At 37.0% G+C, this 22,551-nt stretch overlaps 2 protein-coding genes across 2 annotated transcripts; both read right to left on the bottom strand.

The window, feature by feature from the left end:
• Positions 1-14,072: 14,072 nt before the first annotated feature.
• On the bottom strand, positions 14,073-16,887 carry LOC116143055 (F-box/LRR-repeat protein 10-like). The gene is made up of 4 exons (XM_031428475.1): positions 16,544-16,887; positions 15,788-15,993; positions 15,541-15,634; positions 14,073-14,586 (listed from the first exon to the last, which is right to left on the bottom strand). Exons 1-4 carry the CDS (start codon positions 16,715-16,717, stop codon positions 14,134-14,136), a joined length of 927 nt encoding a protein of 308 aa, XP_031284335.1. The 5' UTR covers positions 16,718-16,887; the 3' UTR covers positions 14,073-14,133.
• Positions 16,888-20,338: 3,451 nt separating this feature from the next.
• LOC116143043 (heterodimeric geranylgeranyl pyrophosphate synthase small subunit, chloroplastic-like) lies at positions 20,339-22,200 on the bottom strand. The gene is made up of 2 exons (XM_031428464.1): positions 21,793-22,200; positions 20,339-21,305 (listed from the first exon to the last, which is right to left on the bottom strand). The coding sequence occupies exons 1-2, from the start codon at positions 22,126-22,128 to the stop codon at positions 20,640-20,642; spliced, it is 1,002 nt and encodes a 333-aa protein (XP_031284324.1). The 5' UTR covers positions 22,129-22,200; the 3' UTR covers positions 20,339-20,639.
• Between the last annotated feature and the right edge of the window lie 351 nt (positions 22,201-22,551).

Raw genomic sequence — 22,551 nt, forward strand, 5'->3', positions numbered from 1 at the left:
TTTGACACACAACAAGGTTTAGCTTGTCAAAAACCTGATGAAAAAACGAGCAGAAAGCCACATAGGCCCAATACCCCATTTTACTCAATTTTTTAGCCACCAATAATGGATCTTGATTGTGGGTGAATCGAGCACTAGTTATGGAGCGTACTCTTTTTTGTATAATCAATACTAAGTTTAGGCATACAACAGAGTTCATCTCATTGAAAACCTGATGAAAAAACGAGAAGAAACCCGCATAGGCCTGATACACCATTTTACTCAGTTTTTTAGCGACCGATAATGGATCTCGATTTCAGGTGAATTGAGCACTAGTTTTTTGAGTGTTTTCTTTTCTGTATAATCAATACTGAGTTTAGGCATACAACATCATTCATCTCGTAAAAAACCTAATGACAGAATGAGTAGAAAGCCGTATAGGCCTGATACCCTGTTTTACTCAGTTTTTAAGCCACCGATAATAGATCTCGATTGTGGGTGAATCGAGCACTAGCTTTTGAGCGTTTTATTTTTGGTATAATCAGCAATGAGTTTAGGCACACAACAGGGTTTATCTTGTTGAAAACTTTATGACAAAACGAGCAGAAACCGTATAGGCCCGATACCCCGTTTTACTTAGTTTTTTAGCCACCGATAATGGATCTTGATGATGGGTGAATCGAGCACTAGTTTTTGAGTGTTCTCTTTTCTATATAATCAATACTATGTTTAGGAATACAATAAAGTTCATCTCATCAAAAACCTAATGACAAAACGGGTAGAAAGCCGTATAAGCCCGATACCCCGTTTTACTCAGTTTTTTGGCCACTGATAATCGATCTTGATGATGGGTGAATTGAGCAGTATTTTTTTAGTGTTCTCTTTTCTATATAATAAATACTGAGTTTAGGGAAACAATAGAGTTCATCTCATCGATAACCTGATGACAAAACGAGAAGAAAGCCACATTGGCCTGATACCCCATTTTACTTAGTTTTTTAGCGACCGATAATGGATCTCGATTGTGGGTGAATCGAGCACTAGTTTTTGAGTGTTTTCTTTTCTGTATAACCAATACTGAGTTTAGGCATACAACATAGTTCATCTTGTAAAAAACCTGATGACAGAACGAGTAGAAAGCCGTATAGGCCCGATACTCTATTTTACTCTGTTTTTTAGCCACTGATAATAGATCTGGATTATGGGGGAATCGAGCACTACTTTTTGAGTGTTTTCTTTGTGGTATAATTGGTAATGAGTTTAGGCATACAACAGGGTTGATCTTGTTGAAAACCTGACAACAAAACGAGCAGAAAGCCGTATAGGCCCGATACCCCATTTTACTTAACTTTTTAGCCACCGATAATAGATCTGGATGATGGGTGAATCGAGCACTAGTTTTTTGGTGTTCTCTTTTCTATATAATCAATACTAAGTTTAGGAATACAATAGAGTTCATCTCATCAGAAACCAGATGACAAAACGGGTAGAAAGCCGCATAGGCCCGATACCCCGTTTTACTCAGTTTTTTAGCCACCGATAATCGATCTTGATGGTGGGTGAATCGAGCAGTATTTTTTGAGTGTTCTCTTTTCTATATAATCAATACTGAGTTTAGGAATACAATAGAGTTCGTCTCATTGAAAAACTAACAAGAAAACGAGCAGTAAGCCTCATAGGCCTAATACCCCGTTTTACTCAGTTTTTAGCCACCGATAATGGATCTCGATTGTGGGTGAATCAGGCACTAGTTTTTGAGCATTTTTGTTTCTATATAAACAATACTGAGTCTAGGCATACAACAGAGTTCATCTCGTCGAAACCTGATGACCGAACGAGTAGAAAGCCACATAGTCCCGTACCCTGTTTTACTAAGTTTTTTAGCCACCGATAATGGATCTCGATTGTAGGTGAATCAAGCATAAGTTTTTGAGCGTTTTATTCTTGGTATAATAAATAATGAGTTTAGGCATACAACAGAGTTCATCTCGTTGGAATCCTATTGTAAAAACGAGCAGAAAGTAGCATAGGCCCATACCCTGTTTTATAGAGTTTTTTAGCCACCGATAATAGATCTTGATTGTAGGTGAATCAAGCATAAGTTTTTTAGCGTTTTCTTCTTGGCATAAAAAATAATGAGTTTAGGCATACAGCAGAGTTAACCTCGTTGAAATCCTGTTGCAAAAACGAGCAGAAAGTAGCATAGGCCCGATACCCTGTTTTACTAAACTTTTTAGCCGCCGATAAGTAATCGTGATTGTGGGTGAATCAAGCACTATTTTTTGAGCGTTTTCTTTTTTGTATAGTCAATACTGAGTTTAGGAATACAATAGAGTTCATCTCATCGAAAACCTGATGACAAAATGAGCAGAAAGCCGCATAGGCCTGATACCCCGTTTTACTTAGTTTTTTAGCCACTGATAATGGATCTCAACTAAGGGTGAATCGAGCACCATTTTTTGAGCGTTTTATTTTTGGTATAATATATACTGAGTTTAGGCATACAAAAGCGTTCATGTTGTCAAAAACCTAATGACAAAACGTGCAAAAAGCCGCATAGGCCCGATATCCTGTTTTACTCAGTTTTTTTGCAATCGATAATGGATCTCGATTGTGGGTGAATCGAGCTCTAGTTTTTGAGCGTTTTCTTTTTTGTATAATCAATACTGAGTTTAGGAATACAACAGAGTTCATCTCGTCGAAAACCTGATGCAAAAACGAGCAGAAAGTTGCATAGGCCCGATACCCTATTTTACTTAGTTTTTTTGGCACCGATAATGGATCTCGATTGTGGGCGAATCGAGCACAACTTTTTAAGTGTTTTCCTTTTGGTATAATCAATACTAAATTTAGGTGTACAACAGAGTTCATCTTGTCGAAAACCTGATGACAAAACGAGCAAAAAGCCGCATAGGCCCGATATCCTGTTTTACTCAGTTTTTTACCCACCGATAATGGATCTCGATTGTGGGTGAAACGAGCACTAGTTTTTTAGCACTTTCTTTTCTGTATAAACAATACTGTGTTTTGGCATACAACAGAGTTCATCTCGTTGAAAACCTGATGCAAAAACGAGGAGAAAGCCTCATAGGCTTGATACCCTGTTTTACTCACTTTTTTAGCGACCAATAATGGATCTCGATTATGGGTGAATCGATCACTAGTTATTGAGTGTTTTCTATTCTGTATAATCAATACTGAGTTTAGGCATACAACAGAGTTCATCTCGTCAAAAACTTGATGACAAAACGAGTAGAAAGTCGAATAAGCCCATACCCCGTTTTACTAAGTTTTTTAGCCACCGATAATGGATCTCGATTGTAGGTGAATCAAGCATAAGTTTTTGAGAGTTTTATTCTTGGTATAATAAATAATGAGTTTAGGCATACAACAGAGTTAATCTCGTTGAAATCCTATTGTAAAAACGAGCAAAAAGTCCCGTAGGCCCGATACCTCGTTTTACTCAACTTTTTAGCCACCAATAAGTGATCCTGATTGTGGGTGAATCAAGCACTAGTTTTTGAGTATTTTATTTTTGTATAATCAATACTGAGTTTAGGCATACAATAGAGTTCATCTCATCAAAAACTTGATAACAAAATGAGCAGAAAGTCGCATAGGCCTGATACCCCGTTTTACTCAGTTTTTTAGCCACCGATAATGGATCTCGATTGTGGGTGAATCGAGCACTCGTTTTTGAGCGTTTTATTTTTGGTATAATCAATACTGAGTTTAGGCATACAATAGCATTCATCTCATCGAAAACCTGATGACAAAACGTGCAGAAAGCCGCATAGGCCTGATACCCTGTTTTACTCAGTTTTTTCGCAACCGATAATGGATCTCGATTGTGGGTGAATCTAGCACTATTTTTTGAGTGTTTTCTTTTTGGTATAATCAATAATGAGTTTAGACACACAACAGGGTTGATCTTTCAAAAACCTAATGAAAAAACGAGCAGAAAGCTGCGTAGGCCCGATACCCTGTTTTACTCAGTTTTTTAGGCACCGATAATGGATCTCGATTGTGGGCGAATCTTTTTAAGTGTTTTCTTTTTCATATAATCAATACTGATTTTAGGCATACAACAGAGTTCATCTTGTCGAAAACCTGATGACAAAACGAGCAAAAAGCTGCATAGGCCCGATATCTCGTTTTACTCAGTTTTTTGGCCACCTATAATGGATCTCGATTGTGGGTGAGTGTTTGAGCGTTTTCTTTTCTATATAAACAATACTATGTTTCAGCATACAACAGAGTTCATCTCATTGAAAACCTGAAGCAAAAACGAGGAGAAAGCCGCATAGGCCCGATACCCCGTTTTACTCTCTTTTTTAGCGACCGATAATGGATCTCGATTGTGGGTGAATCGAGCACTAGTTTTTGAGTGTTTTCTATTCTACATTATCAATACTAAGTTTAGGTGTACAACAGAGTTCATGTCGTCGAAATCCTGATGACAGAATGAGTAGAAAGCCGCATAGGCCCGTACCCCGTTTTACTGAGTTTTTTAGCCACCGATAATGGATCTCGATTGTAGGTGAATCGAGCATTAGTTTTTGAACATTTTCTTTTTTGGTATAATAAATAATGAGTTTAGGCATACAACAGAGTTAATCTCTTCCTGTTTTACTCTACTTTTTAGCCATCGATAACTGATCTCGATTGTGGGTGAATCGAGCAATAGTTTTTGAGCGTTTTCTTTTTCATATAATAAATACTGAGTTTAGGCATACAATAGAGTTCATCTCATCGAAAACCTAAGGACAAAACAAGCAGAAAGCCGCATAGGCCTGATACCCCGTTTTACTCAGTTTTTTAGCCACCGATAATGGACCTTGATTGTGGGTGAATCGAGCACTAGTTTTTGAGCGTTTTCTTTTCTGTATAAAAAATACTGAGTTTTGGCATACAACAGAGTTCATCTCGTTGAAAAGCTGATGCAAAAACGAGGAGAAAGCCGCATAGGCCCGATACCTCATTTTACTCGGTTTTTTAGCGACCGATAATGGACCTCGATTGTGGGTGAATCGGGCACTAGTTTTTGAGTGTTTTCTGTTCTATATAATCAATACTGAGTTTAGCCATACAACAAAGTTCATCTCGTTGAAAACCTGATGGCAGAACGAGTAGAAAGCCGCATAGGCCCGTACCCTGTTTTACGGAGTTTTTTAGCCAGCGATAATGGATCTCGATTGCAGGTGAATCGAGCGTTAGTTTTTGAAAGTTTTCTCTTTGGTATAATTAATAATGAGTTTAGGCATACAACAAGGTTGATCTTGTCAAAAACCTGATGACAAAACGAGCAAGAAGCTACATAGGCCCGATACCCCGTTTTACTTAGTTTTTTTGCCACCGATAATAGATCTTGATTGTAGGTGAATCGAGCTTAAGTTTTTGAGCGTTTTCTATTTGGTATAATCAATAATGAGTTTAGGCATATAACAGAGTTAATCTCGTTGAAATCCTATTCCAAAAACGAGCAGAAAGTCGCATAGGCCCAATACCCCGTTTTACTCAACTTTTTAGCCACCAATAACTGATCTCAATTGTGGGAGAATCGAGCACTAGTTTTTAAGCATTTTCTATTTCGCATATTCAATACTGAGTTTAGGCAGACAATAGAGTTCATCTCATTGAAAACCTAAAAACAAAACGGGCAGAAAGCCGTATGTGCCTGATACCCCGTTTTACTCAGTTTTTTAGCCACCAATAATGGATCTCGATTGTGGGTGAATCGAGCACTAGTTTTTGAGTGTTTTTTTTTTTTGGAATAATCAATAATGAGTTTAGACACACAACAGGGTTGATCTTGTCAAAAACCTAATGAGAAAACGACCAGAAAGCCGCATAGGCCCGATACCCCGTTTTACTCAGTTTTTTAGCCATCGATAATGGATCTCGATTGTGGGTGAATCAAGCACTAGTTGTTGAGCGTGTTCTTTTTCATGTAATCAATACTGAGTTTAGGCATACAACAGAGTTCATCTCATCGAAAACCTAATGCAAAAAGAGAACAAACCCGCATAGGCCCGATACCCCGTTTTACTCAGTTTTTTAGCGATTGATAATGGATCTCGATTGTGGGTGAATCGAGCACTAGTTTTTGAGCATTCTCTTTTTTGTATAATCAATACTGAGTTTAGGCATACAACAGAGTTTATCTCATCGAAAACCTAATGACAGAACGGGTAGAAAGCCGTATAGGCTCGATACCCTGTTTTACTTAGTTTTTTACCCACCGATAATGGATCTTGATGATGGGTGAGTCGGGCAGTAGTTTTTGAGTGTTCTCTTTCCTATATAATCAATGCTAAGTTTAGGAATACAATAGAGTTATCTCATCTAAAACTTGATGAGAAAACGAGTAGAAAGCCGCATAGGCTTGATTCCCTATTTTACTTAGTTTTTTAGCCACCGATAATGGATCTTGATGGTGGGTGAATCGAGCACTAGTTTTTGATCATTTTCTTTTTTGTATAGTCAATACTGAGTTTAGGCATACAATAGAGTTCATCTCATCGAAAACCTGATGACAAAACGAGCAGAAAGCCGCATAGGCCTGATACCCCGTTTTACTTAGTTTTTTAGCCACCGATAATGGATCTCGATTATGGGTGATCGAGCACTAGTTTTTGAGCATTTTCTTTTTGGTATAATCAATACTGAGTTTAGGCATACAACAGCGTTCATCTCGTCAAAAACCTAATGAAAAAACGTGCAAAAAGCCGCATAGGCCCGATACCCTATTTTACTCAGTTTTTTCTCAACCGATAATGCATCTCGATGGTGGGTGAATCAAGCACTAGTTTTTGAGCGTTTTATTTTTTGTATAATCAATACTGAGTTTAGGCATACAACAGAGTTCATCTCGTCTAAAACCTGATGCAAAAACGAGCAGAAGCTGCATAGGCCCGATACCCAGTTTTACTTAGTTTTTCAGGCACCGATAATGGATCTTGATGATGGGTGAGTCGAGCACTAGTTTTTGAGTATTCTATTTCCTATATAATCAAGACTAAGTTTAGGAATACAATAGAGTTCATCTCATCTAAATCCTGATGAGAAAACGGGTAGAAAGCCGCATAGGCCAGATTCCCCGTTTTACTTAGTTTTTTAGCCACCGATAAGTGATCCCGATTGTGGGTGAATCAAGCACTAGTTTTTGAGCATTTTATTTTTTCTATAGTCAATATTGAGTTTAGGCATACAATAGAGTTCATCTCATCGAAAACCTGTTGACAAAACAAGCAGAAAGCCGCATAGGCCGGATCCCCGTTTTACTCAGTTTTTTAGCCACCGATAACGGATCTCGATTGTAGGTGAATCGAGCACTAGTTGTTGAGCGTGTTCTTTTTTGTGTAATCAATACTGAGTTTAGGCATACAAGAGAGTTCATCTCATCGAAAACCTAATGCAAAAGCGAGAACAAACCCGCATAGGCCCGATATCCCGTTTTACTTTGTTTTTTAGCGATCGATAATGGATCTCGATTGTGGGTGAATCGAGCACTAGTTTTTGAGCGTTCTATTTTCTGTATAATCAATACTGAGTTTAGGCATACAACAGAGTTCATCTCGTCAAAAACCTGATGCAAAAACGAGCAGAAGCTGCATAGGCCCGATACCCAGTTTTACTTAGTTTTTCAGGCACCGATAATGGATCTTGATGATGGGTGAGTTAAGCACTAGTTTTTGAGTGTTCTCTTTCCTATATAATCAATACTAAGTTTAGGAATACAATAGAGTTCATCTCATCTAAAACCTGATGAGAAAATGGGTACAAAGCTGCATAGGCCTGATTCCCCGTTTTACTTAGTTTTTTAGCCACCGATAAGTGATCCCGATTGTGGGTGAATCGAGCACTAGTTTTTGAGTATTTTATTTTTTTATAATCAATACTGAGTTTAGGCATACAATAGAGTTCATCTCATTGAAAACCTGATGACAAAACGAGCAGAAAGCCGTATAGGCCTGATACCCCATTTTACTCAGTTTTTTAGCCACCGATAATGGATCTCGATTGTGGGTGAATCGACACCAGTTTTTGAGCATTTTCTTTTCGGTATAATCAATACTGAGTTTCAGCATACAACAGAGTTGATCTCATTGAAAACCTGATGACAGAACGAGTAAAAAGCCGCATAGGCCCGATACCCCGTTTTACTCAGTTTTTTAGCCACCGATAATGGATCTCGATTGTGAGTGAATTGAGCACTAGTTTTTTAGCATTTTCTTTTCGGTATAATCAATAATGAGTTTAGGCATACAACAGGGTTGATCTTGTCGAAAACCTGATCACAAAACGAGCAGAAAGCTGCATAGGCCGATACCCCGTTTTACTCAGTTTTTTAGCCACTGATAATGGATCTTGATGGTGGGTGAATCGAGCACTAGTTTTTGAGCCTTATCTTTTCTGTATAATCAATACTGAGTTTAGGAATACAATAGAGTTCATCTCATCTAAAACTTGATGACAAAACGAGCAGTAAGCCACATAGGCCTGATACCCTATTTTACTCAGTTTTTTAGCCACTGATAATGGATCTCAATTGTGGGTGAATCGAGCACTAGTTTTTGAGCGTTTTCTTTCTTGTATAATCAATAATGAGTTTAAGCATACAACAGAGTTCATCTCGTCGAAAACCTAATGACAGAACGAGCAGAAAGCCGCGTAGGCCCGATACCCCGTTTTACTCAGTTTTTTAGCCACCGATAATGGCTCTCGATTGTGGGTGAATCGAGCACTAGTTTTTGAGCGTTTTCTTTTTGGTATAATCAATACTGAGTGTAGGCATACAACAGCGTTCATCTCGTCGAAAACCTGATGAAAAAACTTACAGAAAGCCGCATAGGCCCGATACCCTGTTTTACTCAAATTTTTCGCAACCGATAGTGGATCTCGATTGTGGGTGAATCTAACACTAGTTTTTGAGCATTTTCTTTTGTTTATAAACAATACTGAGTTTAGGCATACAACAGATTTCATCTCGTTGAAAACCTGTTGCAAAAACGAGCAGAAAGTCGCATAGGCCCGATGCCCTATTTTACTCAACTTTTTAGCGACCGATAATAGATCTCGATTGTGGGTGAATCGAGCACTTTTTTTTGAGCGTTTTCTTTTTCTTATAATCAATACTGAGTTTAGGCATACAACAGCATTCATCTCGTCGAAAACCTGATGACAAAACGTGCAAAAAGCCGCATAGGCCCCATGCCCTGTTTTACTCAGTTTTTTCGCAACCGATAATGGATCTCGATTGTGGGTGAATCTAGCACTAGTTTTTTAGTGTTTTCTTTTCTTTATAAACAATACTGAGTTTAGGCATACAACAGGGTCGATTTTGTCGAAAACCTTATGCAAAAACAAGCTGAAAGCCGCATAGGTCCGATACCCCATTTTGTTTAGTTTTTTCGCAACTGATAATGGATCTCAATTGTGGGTGAATCGAGAACTACTTTTTGAGCTTTTCTTTTTCATATAATCAACAATGAGTTTAGGCATACAACAGAGTTCATCTCGTCTAAAACCTGATGACAAAATGAGCAGAAAGCTGCGTAGGCCCGATACCCCGTTTTGCTCAGTTTTTTTACCGATAATGGCTTTCGATTGTGGGTGAATCGAGCACTAGTTTTTGAGGATTTTCTTCTCTCTATAAACAATACTGAGTTTAAGCATAAAACAGAGTTCATCTCGTTGAAATCCTATTGCAAAAGCGAGTAGAAAGCCGATAGGCCCGATACCTCGTTTTTCTTAGTTTTTTAGCGATCGATAATGGATCTCGATAATGGGTGAATCGAGCACTAGTTTTTGAGCGTTTTCTTTTCTGCATAATCAATACTGAGTTTTGGCATACAACAGAGTTGATCTCGTCAAGAACCTGATGACCGAACGAGTAGAAAGCCGCATAGGGCCGATACCCCGTTTTACTAAGTTTTTTATCCACCGATAATGGATCTCGTTTGTGGGTGAATCGAGCACTAGTTTTAAGCGTTTTTGTTTTGGTATAATCAATAATGAGTTTAGACATACAACAGGGTTTATCTTGTCGAAAACCTAATGACAAAACGTGCAAAAAGACGCATAGGCCCGATACCCCGTTTTATTCAGTTGTTTAGCCACCAATAATGGATCTTGATGGTGGGTGAATCGAGCACTAGTTTTTTAGCATTCTGTTTTTTGTATAATCCATACTAAGTTTAGGAATACAATAGAGTTCATCTCATCAAAAACCTGATGATAAAACGAGCAGTAAGCAACATATGCCTGATACCCCGTTTTATTCAGTTTTTTAGCCACCGATAATGAATCTCGGTTATGGGTGAATCGATCACTAGTTTTTGAGCGTGTTCTTTTTTTTATAATTAATGTTGAGTTTAGGCATACAACAGAGTTCATCTTGTCGAAAACCTGATGCAAAAAAGAGTAGAAAACCGCATAGGCCCGATACCCTATTTTACTCAGGTTTTTAGGCACCGATAATGGATCTCGATTGTAGGTGAATCGAGCACAACTTTTGAAGTGTTTTCTTTTTCGTATAATCAATACTGAGTTTAGGCATACAACAGAGTTCATCTCGTCGAAAACCTGATGACAGAACGAGCAGAAAGCCGCATAGGCCCGATATCCCGTTTTACTTAGTTTTTCAGGCACCGATAATGGATCTCGATTGTGGGTGAATCGAGCACTAGTTTTTGAGCGTTTTCTTTTCTGTATAAACAATACTAAGTTTAGGCATACAACAGAGTTCATCTCGTTGAAAACCTGATGCAAAAACGAGTAGAAAGCCGCATAGGCCCGATACCCCGTTTTACTTAGTTTTTTAGTGACCGATAATGGATCTCGATTTTGGGTGAATCGAGCACTAGTTTTTGAGTGTTTTCTATTCTGTATAAGCAATACTGAGTTTGGGCATACAACAGAGTTCATCTCATCGAAAACCTGATGACAGAACGAGTAGAAAGCCGCATAGGCCCATACCTCGTTTTACTTAGTTTTTAGCCACCGATAATGGATCTCGGTTATAGGTGAATCAAGCATTAGTTTTTTAGCGTTTTCCTTTTAGTATAATCAATAATGAGTTTAGGCATACAACAGGGTTGATCTTGTCGAAAACCTGATGACAAAACGAGCAAAAAGCCGCATAGGCCTGATACCCTGTTTTACTTAGTTTTTTAGCCAACGATAATGGATCTTGATGGTGGGTGAATCGAGCACTAGTTTTTTAACGTTCTCTTTTCTTTGTAATCAATACTGAGTTTAGGAATAAAATAGAGTTCATCTCATCGAAAACCTGATGACAAAACGAGCAGAAAGCCGCATAGGCCTGCTACCTCGTTTTACTCAGTTTTTTAGCTGCAGATAATGGATCTCGATCGTGAGTGAATCGAGCACTAGTTTTTTAGCGTTTTCTTTTTGGTATAATCAATACTGAGTTTAGGCATACAACAGCATTCATCTCGTCGAAAACCTGATGACAAAACGTGCAGAAAGCCGCATAGGCCCCATGCCTTGTTTTACTAAATTTTTTCGCAACCGATAATGGATCTCGATTGTGGGTGAATCTAGCACTAGTTTTTTAGCGTTTTCTTTTCTTTATAAACAATACTGAGTTTAGGCATACAACAGAGTTCATCTCGTTGAAAATCTGTTGCAAAAACGATCAGAAAGCCGCATAAGCCCGATACCCCGTTTTACTCAATTTTTTAGCGACCGATAATGGTCTCGATTGTGGGTGAATCGAGCACTAGTTTTTAAGCGTTTTCTTTTTGTGTAATCAATACTGAGTTTAGGTATATGACAGAGTTCATCTCGTCGAAAACCTGATGACAGAACAAGTAGAAAGCCGCATAAGCCCATTACCCCGTTTTACTCAGTTTTTTAGCCACCGATAATGGATCTCGATTATGGGTGAATCGAGCACTAGTTTTTTAGCGTTTTCTTTTTTGTATAATCAATAATGAGTTTAGGCATACAACGTTAGAGTAGATGCCCTAGAGGCAATCAATTATTGTAGAATTGACTCTTTGTAATAATGTTCATTAATCAATAAAAGGCATTTTATTTAATTTCGCGTAAATCATTATTATTGTAATATGTATTGATATATGTCTTTATAATGATAGAACCGTGACAAGGGTATCAAGTGTTTTAAATCTTGATAGTGAGAACCATATGAGCATATATGGTAACCATTCTAGAAACGTCTGTAGCCCTAGTATTATTCTTAAGTAAGAGCACAGATAATACGGTAAGGCTATCATAGTGTTGAATGACCCTGTCGAAAGGCATTGACTAATCTTACTTGTCAAGGTTGTTTGGTGACAACCTGGTGCAACACATGGGTGCTTGTTATAGGCAAATACACCGCAGCAAGTTCATTGGACTGACCTACCAGAGGATTCCATATGGATGGTAACCCTAGTGTCTATGGAATAAATCCTCTAATAAATGGTGGTACACGTGATCCTTAGACTTGAGATCACCGGAGCGCCTTGTGCACCGATTGGTGCAATTTGACACTAGCCTAACGTAGTTCTATTCAGAGCTGTTAATACAGTGGTGATTGGCTGCATCAAGGAGTATATCAAGACTATGGTGGATCGACGAGGATTCATCACTCCCGGATACAGGAGAAGTTATCTCACAGCGCAATTCAGTATATGGCAATGACACTAAAACTGCAACCACAGTGGGATTGAGTGTTGCTCTATCCGAATTATAATACAGGTCATTGGTCTAGAAACTGAATACATAACATCGAGAGTAACCAAAGGTTGATACTATTTCTATGTCTTCGTCTCGTCAAGATAACGTATGATGAAATGATCAAATTGTATGGTAACCATATCGTTGACAGTAGCTACTTTGCTGAATCCGAATCTATCGAGTGGTCATGATGCCTTGCTAGGAGCCAATCTTAGTCTGTGTATTAGTGAGACGATTAATTGGTGTTAATCGCGATACTGAGACGATTAATTGGTATTAATCGCGATACTATATACTACCGGTATGATGAGGAGCCTATGGGTCATACACATAGAAGATAATTTAAGACTCAAGAAAAAAGAATGGTGTTTTCATCTTTTTAAGCAAAAAGGTATTTTGGTAATTTCATAATGTAATTAAATTTGCTGAGATCGTAACCTTTATTTAATTTATTACAAAAAATTAAATAAGAATTGTTAGGGGGTAAATGTAATTAACCCACAAATTTCAAAAATTGATTTTTTTTTTTAAATGTATGTTTTGTACTTGTTTGTATATTGCATAGTACCCGGTACATGAGCCTTAGACTTAAGGGTGAATGTTTTAAATTATTTTTGGGTATGTATAGTTGTAAATTTATGAAATAGGGCATGCGTGTCTTGCCTTTCTCCTTTTCTCAATGTACATTCTCTTCTCACCTCATTCCTTTCGAATGTAAATTGAGGTTTCTAAATTTATTGATGTAAAGAATTTGTATAATTATTTTATTGTAAATTTAGAATGATATTTTTGTAATGTACTTGAACACGAAGCAAAAGACGAGGCAACCATACTTGAAGACTCAAAATGTTTATTACAGGACCCCTAAGTGACCCACCGATTCCTCTAGGCTTGTGGAAATTGGTTTTAATTGGGCCATGTACCGGCACGTTTTATATTATGTTTAGAATGCATGCTAAGGTTGAATGTTGAATAACATACCAAACAATGTCATTCTAACAAAGATAATAATCTGATGAAACATTAAATAACAAACCCTTAATTAAAGTATATTAAGTCACGTATGCCTTCTATCATCATGGTTTTAATCAAACCATTGTTCGTTGAAACCTTGTTCGTCAAAGCGAAGGGTACACTTCTACCAGTGGGAGGTTAAAATGCATTAGAGTTTTCCTTAATAGTGATGAGTCGACTTAAAATGATGGTTTTGCTTGTTCGCCAAAAGCGAAGGTTGATAAACATGTCATAGGCATAGTAGAGCAATGCACATATTGTGTGTACATGATAGCATGTAATGTCCACTCTACTGATACTGAGAATCACACTTAAGGATAATGGTTAGAGCCATTGGATTGTGTGATTGACTTGTTGGCTTTTTCACATTTGAGATTGATAGTAAGAGCTATCAACTGGTATGGATTAAGTTTGTTGGTCTACCTAATCAACTCATTTTGGCTTGTTTACCAAAGCGAATGTTTGAAATGGGCAAGTAAAGATGAATTCCTGGCTCCATATGAGTGAGAGGTGTTTCAATTTCCCATGTGGATTAAGCTCCTGGAGGCCACAGTTGGTGAGGTTAAATGTAATTCTTGGTTCTATGAGAGGTGCATCCCGAAGATCCAAATATGTTAATGAGCTGAGACCTTGTGATGTTGTACTAACCATAGTATCAGTAGTATAGTCTACTTGAAGGCACAATTTCTGAATGCTTGGCAGTATGGGTGCTTGGATATTATTTGTTGATGGACGAGGTCCCAAATTTGGGCTAAGCAATTCAGTCGCCATAACAGCAGATACGTAGCCAATCTCAAGTGATGTGAGTTTTGATGAAGCTAAAGCCCAAACTCGAGCAAAATTATGACGAAGAAATATTGAGATGTCAAACATTAGTATCAATGCCTACCAAAACAATAAAAATAAACATCAGATTGCATGTATTGGACAGTTTCAAAACGTCAAAGAAAACGTAAAAACAAAAAAGACTGAAAAAAATAATACAGAGGAAAGTAGAAAACATCAGCTACATAGGTTTTAGGAAACTTCAGTAAGTAGAATCCTTACATCTTAGATAATATGCACAGAGCTGCTATCTATCATTCATTTGATAAAGGCCCATGGCCAAGGAGGAAACCAGCCACATAGTCCATCCAACTTGAACCACTCTTAATCATTACCCTTCCTTCAAGTTCATGAATGTTTGTACAAACTATGGTAAATAAAGGGTTCAGAGTGAAGTAATCTAATCAACTTAAGCTTCAATATGATAAATTTAGATCAGCCTAGAACTTGAAATAACCAAGCACAGTGTTGCTTCATAGTATACTTCCCCCCACCCAAAGAAAAAGCCCAAACTAAACAGCTATTTCGACAGAAAACTGTCATTCATTTTCTCTACCCTATCAAAAGTTTAGAGCCAATACCAGATCGCCAATAGAAACATATCATACATGTAACGAAAGTGTTTAAAAATTTAAGTTAAAGTCTATGAAATGATTGTACATTTCTATATTACAACTTTCATCCACACACTATTAATGTGAGTCATAATCATCATGTAAATACCAACATGGCTACCTGATCCAAGACAGTGATTGGATGTGAAGTATAAATGATAACAAAGAAGAAGAGGAAGAGTTAATAACAACAGATTCCCAATTATCAGTAGACACAGTAACAATTTGCTTCCCTTTTGAAATATATTAAAGCCGCATATCGGAGGCCGATAAATTTCAATGAATAAACCACATTAAATGGCTCTGAGATCAACTGATCCATGTAAAATATCCACCAAAACATTTCCTTATATATTTTTCAATACACTCTTTCCTATCTGTTTTAAAAACTAAGCCTTACTTCTAACTGAGTGCAATTTTTGAGCAACTCCTCCAAGTCAGAAATATGAATAGATCGCCCCCGTTTTTCAGCAACTGAGCCCAAGCACAGAGACCTGAAGGAAATTTGACATAGAATCTAATAATGTCGCCGATCATATACAAATAAACACAATCACTTTACTATAAAATTATACGTTCTCAATCACATATATGTATAGCATGTAACTAGCATTATACGGGTAAAAGCGAACGCATAAATAATATACCTGAGATCCTTGCATTTGCATCCAATTTCACATAGCAATTTCCCGCTAAAATCTGTGCAGTTGTAAAGACAAAGCTCGTGCAGTGAAGGGCGAAGCATAAAATCAATGGCTGAATCATCAAGCTTTCCACAATCAACCTTTAGGCTCCTAAGAAAAGGATTTGGTGGTAACAAAGGCCTCATAATTTCCATTGACGGTGCAACATCCTTCAACATAAATCCACAAACAAACACTTCAGAACCAAAACACTTTCCCATTTCCTTATTTCAATAAATGAATATAACAGCATAACAGCCCTGACCTAACACAATCCATATATATTGACAATCTTAAATTGTCTACTACTCAAAAGTCAAAATTTGGTTATCCCCTTACATTTCTCATCGTAATATACAAAAACTCCTGGGGTTTGCTAACGCATACTTCATTCGTCAGAAAAACAAATAAACAAAAGCAACCCGTATAAAAAAATGGAGAAGGGAAAAACACTAAAATATTATCCATTCATCTGGGTAGACTATCTCGAAATTTCTCCTCAATTATAAAACAAAACCACAACTACCAATTACGCAAAAGTAAAAAATTTAACTTTTCCTTTACATTTTTCATCAAACATTCAAATAAACTTCAGGGATTTGCTCACACATGCTTTAATTTGTCAAACAAACAAAAACAATCCACATAAATAAACCGACTAAAAATAAAAAGAGCAAACTTGATCACAAAGAGCTTGAAGAAGAACATTGCAAAACTTACAAGAATCTGGAAGACGGAGAGAAAAGAGAGGATCTGAGAAACACAGTCCTTGAACGTAGAACACGTGGCAGCAACGGAGCAGATCGAAGCCACATCAAGCTTGGTGATGATGGTACACAAGACAGCCGGAGGAAGCTGATCCAGGGAGTGCCTAAAGCTTTCATCGTTAGCCATTCTCAGAGAATGAGAATGGCTTTGCTTTCACTCAACTGGGATCTGTTGGGATTGTGAATGATGGATGGAAGAAAGGATAATAAGTATTGACTGAGAGTTTGGCACATGTGAAGAGTGGGGTGCTGACGCTCAATTCTACGATGTTGTCTGGTTAATGCAACTGTAGCAGTTGACATGGTTAACTTTAGTTTGGAGTTCACTTTAACTTGTGTTTCTGTCCTTAGTTAGAGTTTGTGAATGGGCCAGGTGGGTTGGCCCAGCCCATTTTGTTGGATTAGATGAGACCCAATCCGAAATGAATCAGCCCATTTTGGCTGAGAAAATTTTATAACGTATATTTATTCGAAGCCTCACTGTCAAATATTGTTTGCTTCCTTTGGGCCTTGCTCTTCCTGGTCTTCACGATTTTGCCTTTGGGTTATGCCCAACACGCGTCTAATAGGTTGGGAAACCACAGGCTATTTAATTAGCTTAACCCTCTCATTTTCAAGCGACGTGAGATGTCATAATTTAAATAATTTCAATTAACAAATAAAAAATAATAACTTTAAGTAATTTCGATTTTAAAATTTTAACCAAAACATTATAATCTATAATTGACCAATTTGCAGGAGAGAAATAATAACTTTAAAAAGAATAATAGTGGATGATAATAATATATTACATGAATGAAATAATACCAAACATATATGCATTAAAAATATAGTTTTACTAGTTCAAGTTAGATTTTCAATCTTAATTTGATTAAATCAATTTAATTTCAGAGTTTATAATCTAGGAAAATAACATTTATAATGATTTTATTGATTTATTGTAATAAATAAAAATATCAAATGATTCATTATACATATATAACATATATATTATGTATTCACATAAAATTACGGATAATAGCATATTATGTATAATGTATAATGCATATGATACAATATAGAGTTGGGGTGGGGTTGGGTGGAGACATTTTGGGGTGGGGGAAAGATTAACCTCGTCTCTGAAATCGAGGATTGCTTTTATGCCAAAACCGCTCCTAATTTATTCGGAGAATCCCTGTCTCGTTCGGGCTGGGGCAAGGAATGTGCCCATCCCGAGGCCCAAAACAGATAATATTTGACAGTTGGGCCAAGGTGTTTCATAAATCTCCTTCAAATACATACGAATTTTTTTTGATCAACCATTCTTTATCAAATACTTATTGTAGATGGCACTCTAAATTCATTATAGCTATAAGACATAACAAACAAATTCATAAACCAACTGAGAAACAAAGTAATTGAAATTGATGAAAAAGACCCAAATCAAAATAATGATCTAAGTAAGAACAATAGAACCAGCTTAAAAAGACCCAACACATAGGTGTATTGCTTCAAGTTTGGAATTAATAAGTTAATTAAAAATTGTAGGAACTAGATTTAGGTTAATGAAGCTGGAGTGAAAAAGGCTTTGTAAAAGAAATTTAAATATATTTTAAGGTGATTTATGTAATTTAAAATCATTATTAAATTATAACTAGAATTTATTACTAATATGGGCTTACCTAACTAATTATTAGGGCTTGAATAACAACACTCTTATTCGAATAACGCCCCTCGTTTTGATGTTACTTTGACAATTAGTAGACCTGAAAAAACGGACGGGTGGGTCGGGCATGAACCTAAAACAGGTCGATCTAAATAGGCTCTAAAAATTGGACTCGGACCCTACCCTATACGAGTATGAGTGGACCCGTGGGTACCTGTACTGTTCACTCCAATTTTAAATTTTGATAGTTACACCCCCACAATATTTTCATTTTTTACAATCACACGCCCACAATCAACTCCTGCTCTGATTCTTCCATAAGCGATGATTCTTACAACAATGAACTGGAGAAATCCCGTTTGATAAGCAATGATTCTTCCAAATACATCATCTGCAATTAGGAGCAGAATTAGATCAACATATGCAGCCGAAGGGTTGTAAAGTATTAGATAGTATAAAAAAATGCTCTTTATACAGCATCACAATATCTTCACAACAATAATAACAGTCATGAAACATTTCAATGATACAGAAAATGCTATCATTTCTGCTATTACTTTTATTATTTTTTCCCTTCTTAAAATTGACAGAATAGAAAGATGAGGTGAGGCATAGAAGATCTTTGCAATATATATATAATAAGAAAAGAAAGAAAAGAGTAATAAATAAATCTTTAAAAATTGACAAGCATGCTGGAAAATAGAATCCTTCCTAACTGTAGTGACACAGCCAAAAATATAGAGTAATGCTACAGTCACCGAAAGGAGCACACCAAATTCATGCACCGAATGACATGACACAATTCTGACCGTCGATTAATATTAATTCATAATTAATCGACGGCCAGGATTGCGTCATGTCATTCGGTACATGAATTCAGTATACTTCTTTCGGTGATTGTATTATTTTTCATACATATAACAGGGAGACTACCCAATCGATGCTTACCCAATCTCACATTTGCTAACACTACACTTACACCCAACCAACTACGGAGGATGTTGTTAGTTTTTTAAATTAAGGGGGTGAAATGTTTTATGCCAAAGATAGGGGTGACAGCTAATTTATCCTATTTGGTATTTATATTTCTTCCATTTTATCTAAGTGGCTTAAATATCCAAGTTTTTTTTTTTTTTTTTTTTTAAAGAAAAATTCTTTTGCTTATATTTTTTTATTAAAATTTTTACGCTATCAACTTTGTTCTTGTGAATGTGGTGTTTTTCAAATCTATGAAGACAATGCATTTAGAAAATAGAGAACACGTTTTCGAAAGTCAAAAAGTTTTTTGCATACCCACGTGAACCACAATAGAGCGAACCATTAATAAGCACACACATCTCTTTCTCTTGATTAGTTGTTCACACGTAAGATGAATATATCATGCAATCAATTAAAATATGTTACAGTATATTGTAACATATGATATAAACACGTCATATAGACAGTAAGTAAATGTAGGTACCAAATATTTTTGTTATTGTTGAGTAAATATAAACCTTCCCACACTATAGTTAGTCAGGTGATTAATTCATGGTCTCAAATCACCAATCTTGCCATTTATGGTCTGTCAAAAACGTAACACTATGAAAAAGGTACATGGGTTTTTGAAATTTACATATGGAGGAAAATATCATTTAATAACCAAGTGTTAAAATTCATGGCATAGGGACCTACCAATTAGTATGTCGTGTAAAACATCTACGTATTTATTGAATTTAAGCCTTGTCTATGCAAGTCTTCAACTTACTAGTACAAGTACTTCGTGCGAAACATTTTACATATTCATTGTATTTAAGCTTTGTCCTTGGAAGTCTTCAACTTACTAGAACAAGCCATCACTGGCAAGGCAAGTATCATGTGCACTGATGTGACCATTTCCTAATTACCAAATAGAGATATGGTCTAAAGATTGATAATCGAAGATTGCGCTAATTACTTTTCGGGACATGTTAACCCTCCCTAATAAGATATAGCTATTCCTCCATGGCACACTAGCATTCAACCGAACTGCAGCAGAGGAGAGCTTTTGCCTTCCTACTTTATGTCGGAAAGAAAGGACGACTGAAACAACAAAAGAGGCTTAATGACATTAAGAGATCAGGAGACAAGAACAAAATAATCTTCAATTGCTTGTTATCATTCATTATTCCTCTAACTTTAAGCAACAGACTTACAATGTTGAAGAACAGCTACAAACATTCAACTAAATACAATTACAAAGCTTGAGATCTCCATTTTCAGTGGAAAAACATTCTATATGAGCCAGCTTTAATGATTCAAACGTGTACTATGTATCAAACTCTGAGAGTATTCACTGTAATCAACACTGTCGAAAATCCTTAATGAACTTAAAACAATAGTATTCAGCCCCTTCTCAGCAGTGTGATGCACAAAGAAAACTGTATCAACTTGAATCACCAACAGAAAATCCTCTATCGGCAGCATAATCCACAAAGCTATAAAGTGGCACCACTTTCTCACCGTACTTCTCGAACCCATCCAATTCCTTCTTAGCTTTGGTTCTAAGTTCCTCAGCCACCTCCATAGCCTTGTCAACGCCATAGACAGCAACATAACTCTTCCCCTTTTTTTTTGTTTTCTCTTCATCTTCCTCACTCTGTGTTTTCGCATCCAACAAATCATCAACCACTTGATACAATACCCCGACAGCTCTTCCATAGCTCCTCAATTTCTGCACTTCATCATCTTCTGCACCAGCCAACAATCCTCCACACACTGCAGAGCACTCACCCATTTCACCGAATTTTTTCTCTTGCACAAATTCAACAGAATTAGGCCCACCTTCAATATCAAGGAACTGCCCGGCAGCCATGCCAGTTGATCCCACAGCACGGGCGATCTCAGCAATCACACGAAGGATGCGGGTTTCAGGTACAAGGTCAGAGGGTGTGTGGGATACAATGTGTTCATATCCAAGAGGGAAGAGTGCATCCCCAGCAAGGATAGCCATGTCAACGCCATAAATTGTGTGGTTTGAGGGTTGGCCCCGGCGTGATGGGTCATCATCCATACAGGGAAGATCATCATGAATCAATGAAGCAGCATGGACCTGTTAAACAAAAATTTTTAATTAGACCGCTTCTACTTCAACTGTGATTCAATTCTCAAGAGCAGAGAATTCAAAGCAATTTTTGCCTTTAAACCAACAGAATGATTTCAGAATGTATGCAAACAGATTCCTTCTGCCCCACTGGGTTGAGAATTGACACTGGTATGCAATGCAAAATTCCAAATCTAACATTCACTTTTTGTTTGCTAACAAACTAATCAGAGAATATATATAACAAATATAAAAATAGACATTGTACCTACAATCTGATGACACAAAACTTTTTAAATGTTGACATAACTCATTTATATCAAGATTCTCAGGTCAAATAATGCCTTAATTTTATGATAACATAGTAAACCATCACAGTCAAAATTGAAATTTTAACAAGAATTAAAAGTAAAAAAATAAATAAACTTTACCAAAAAATAAGAAATAAAAGATTCAATTCAACTCCAAAGAATATCTGAAGTAAAGAGAGTCGAACCATTTCAAGAGCACAAGCAGTGGGAAAGGCAGCAAGGCGATTACCACCAAAGAGCTCACAAGCCGCCACACACATGACAGGTGGCGCCCTTTTGGCACCTTTGGCCAGGACGGAGTAGCGCATGGCTTCATAGATTCCTTCTGGGTACTTAATCGGGATTGCTTGGTCCAACTTTTGGTCAATCTCCGCAATAAGTTTTGTCCAGTAAGTCTTTAAATCGAACTGGGTCGATCTTTGCTGCTTTCCGGACACCGAAACAGAACAACACCGAACTACCGAAAGTCTTCTTGGGAGGAAAACACCTGGTTGGGTTGTTGATATTACTGTTGAAAACATCGTAATTTGTTTTGTGAACCTGGGACGTGAAAGTGAGATTCAATGGTGGAACCGTGGAAATTTATATAGCGAATGAATGCGGAGTGGGCGTAACAACAAAGCCACGGCTACCGAAAAATTTGCATAGAAAATGTGTACCGACCTACGTGTACACGTGATTCGATTTTTTTATCAATTTTTTTTTAGTGAACGATTGTTCATAAAAATATGAATGGTCGTTCACTCATATGGACTCTTATTCATAAAAATATGAATGGTCGTTCACTCATATGGACTCCCGTCCATATTATATGGACGATAATCCATATACCAGAGACAGACGTCTCCATTTAAAGGATGTCCGTCCATAATTAAGATACAATAAAAAAATTTTATAAACATTAAAGATGACCATTCATTTGTTATGGACGGCCGTCCTTTTAT

This window comes from Pistacia vera, unplaced genomic scaffold, assembly GCF_008641045.1.
Source record: "Pistacia vera cultivar Batoury unplaced genomic scaffold, PisVer_v2 Contig425, whole genome shotgun sequence".
NCBI lineage: Eukaryota > Viridiplantae > Streptophyta > Magnoliopsida > Sapindales > Anacardiaceae > Pistacia > Pistacia vera.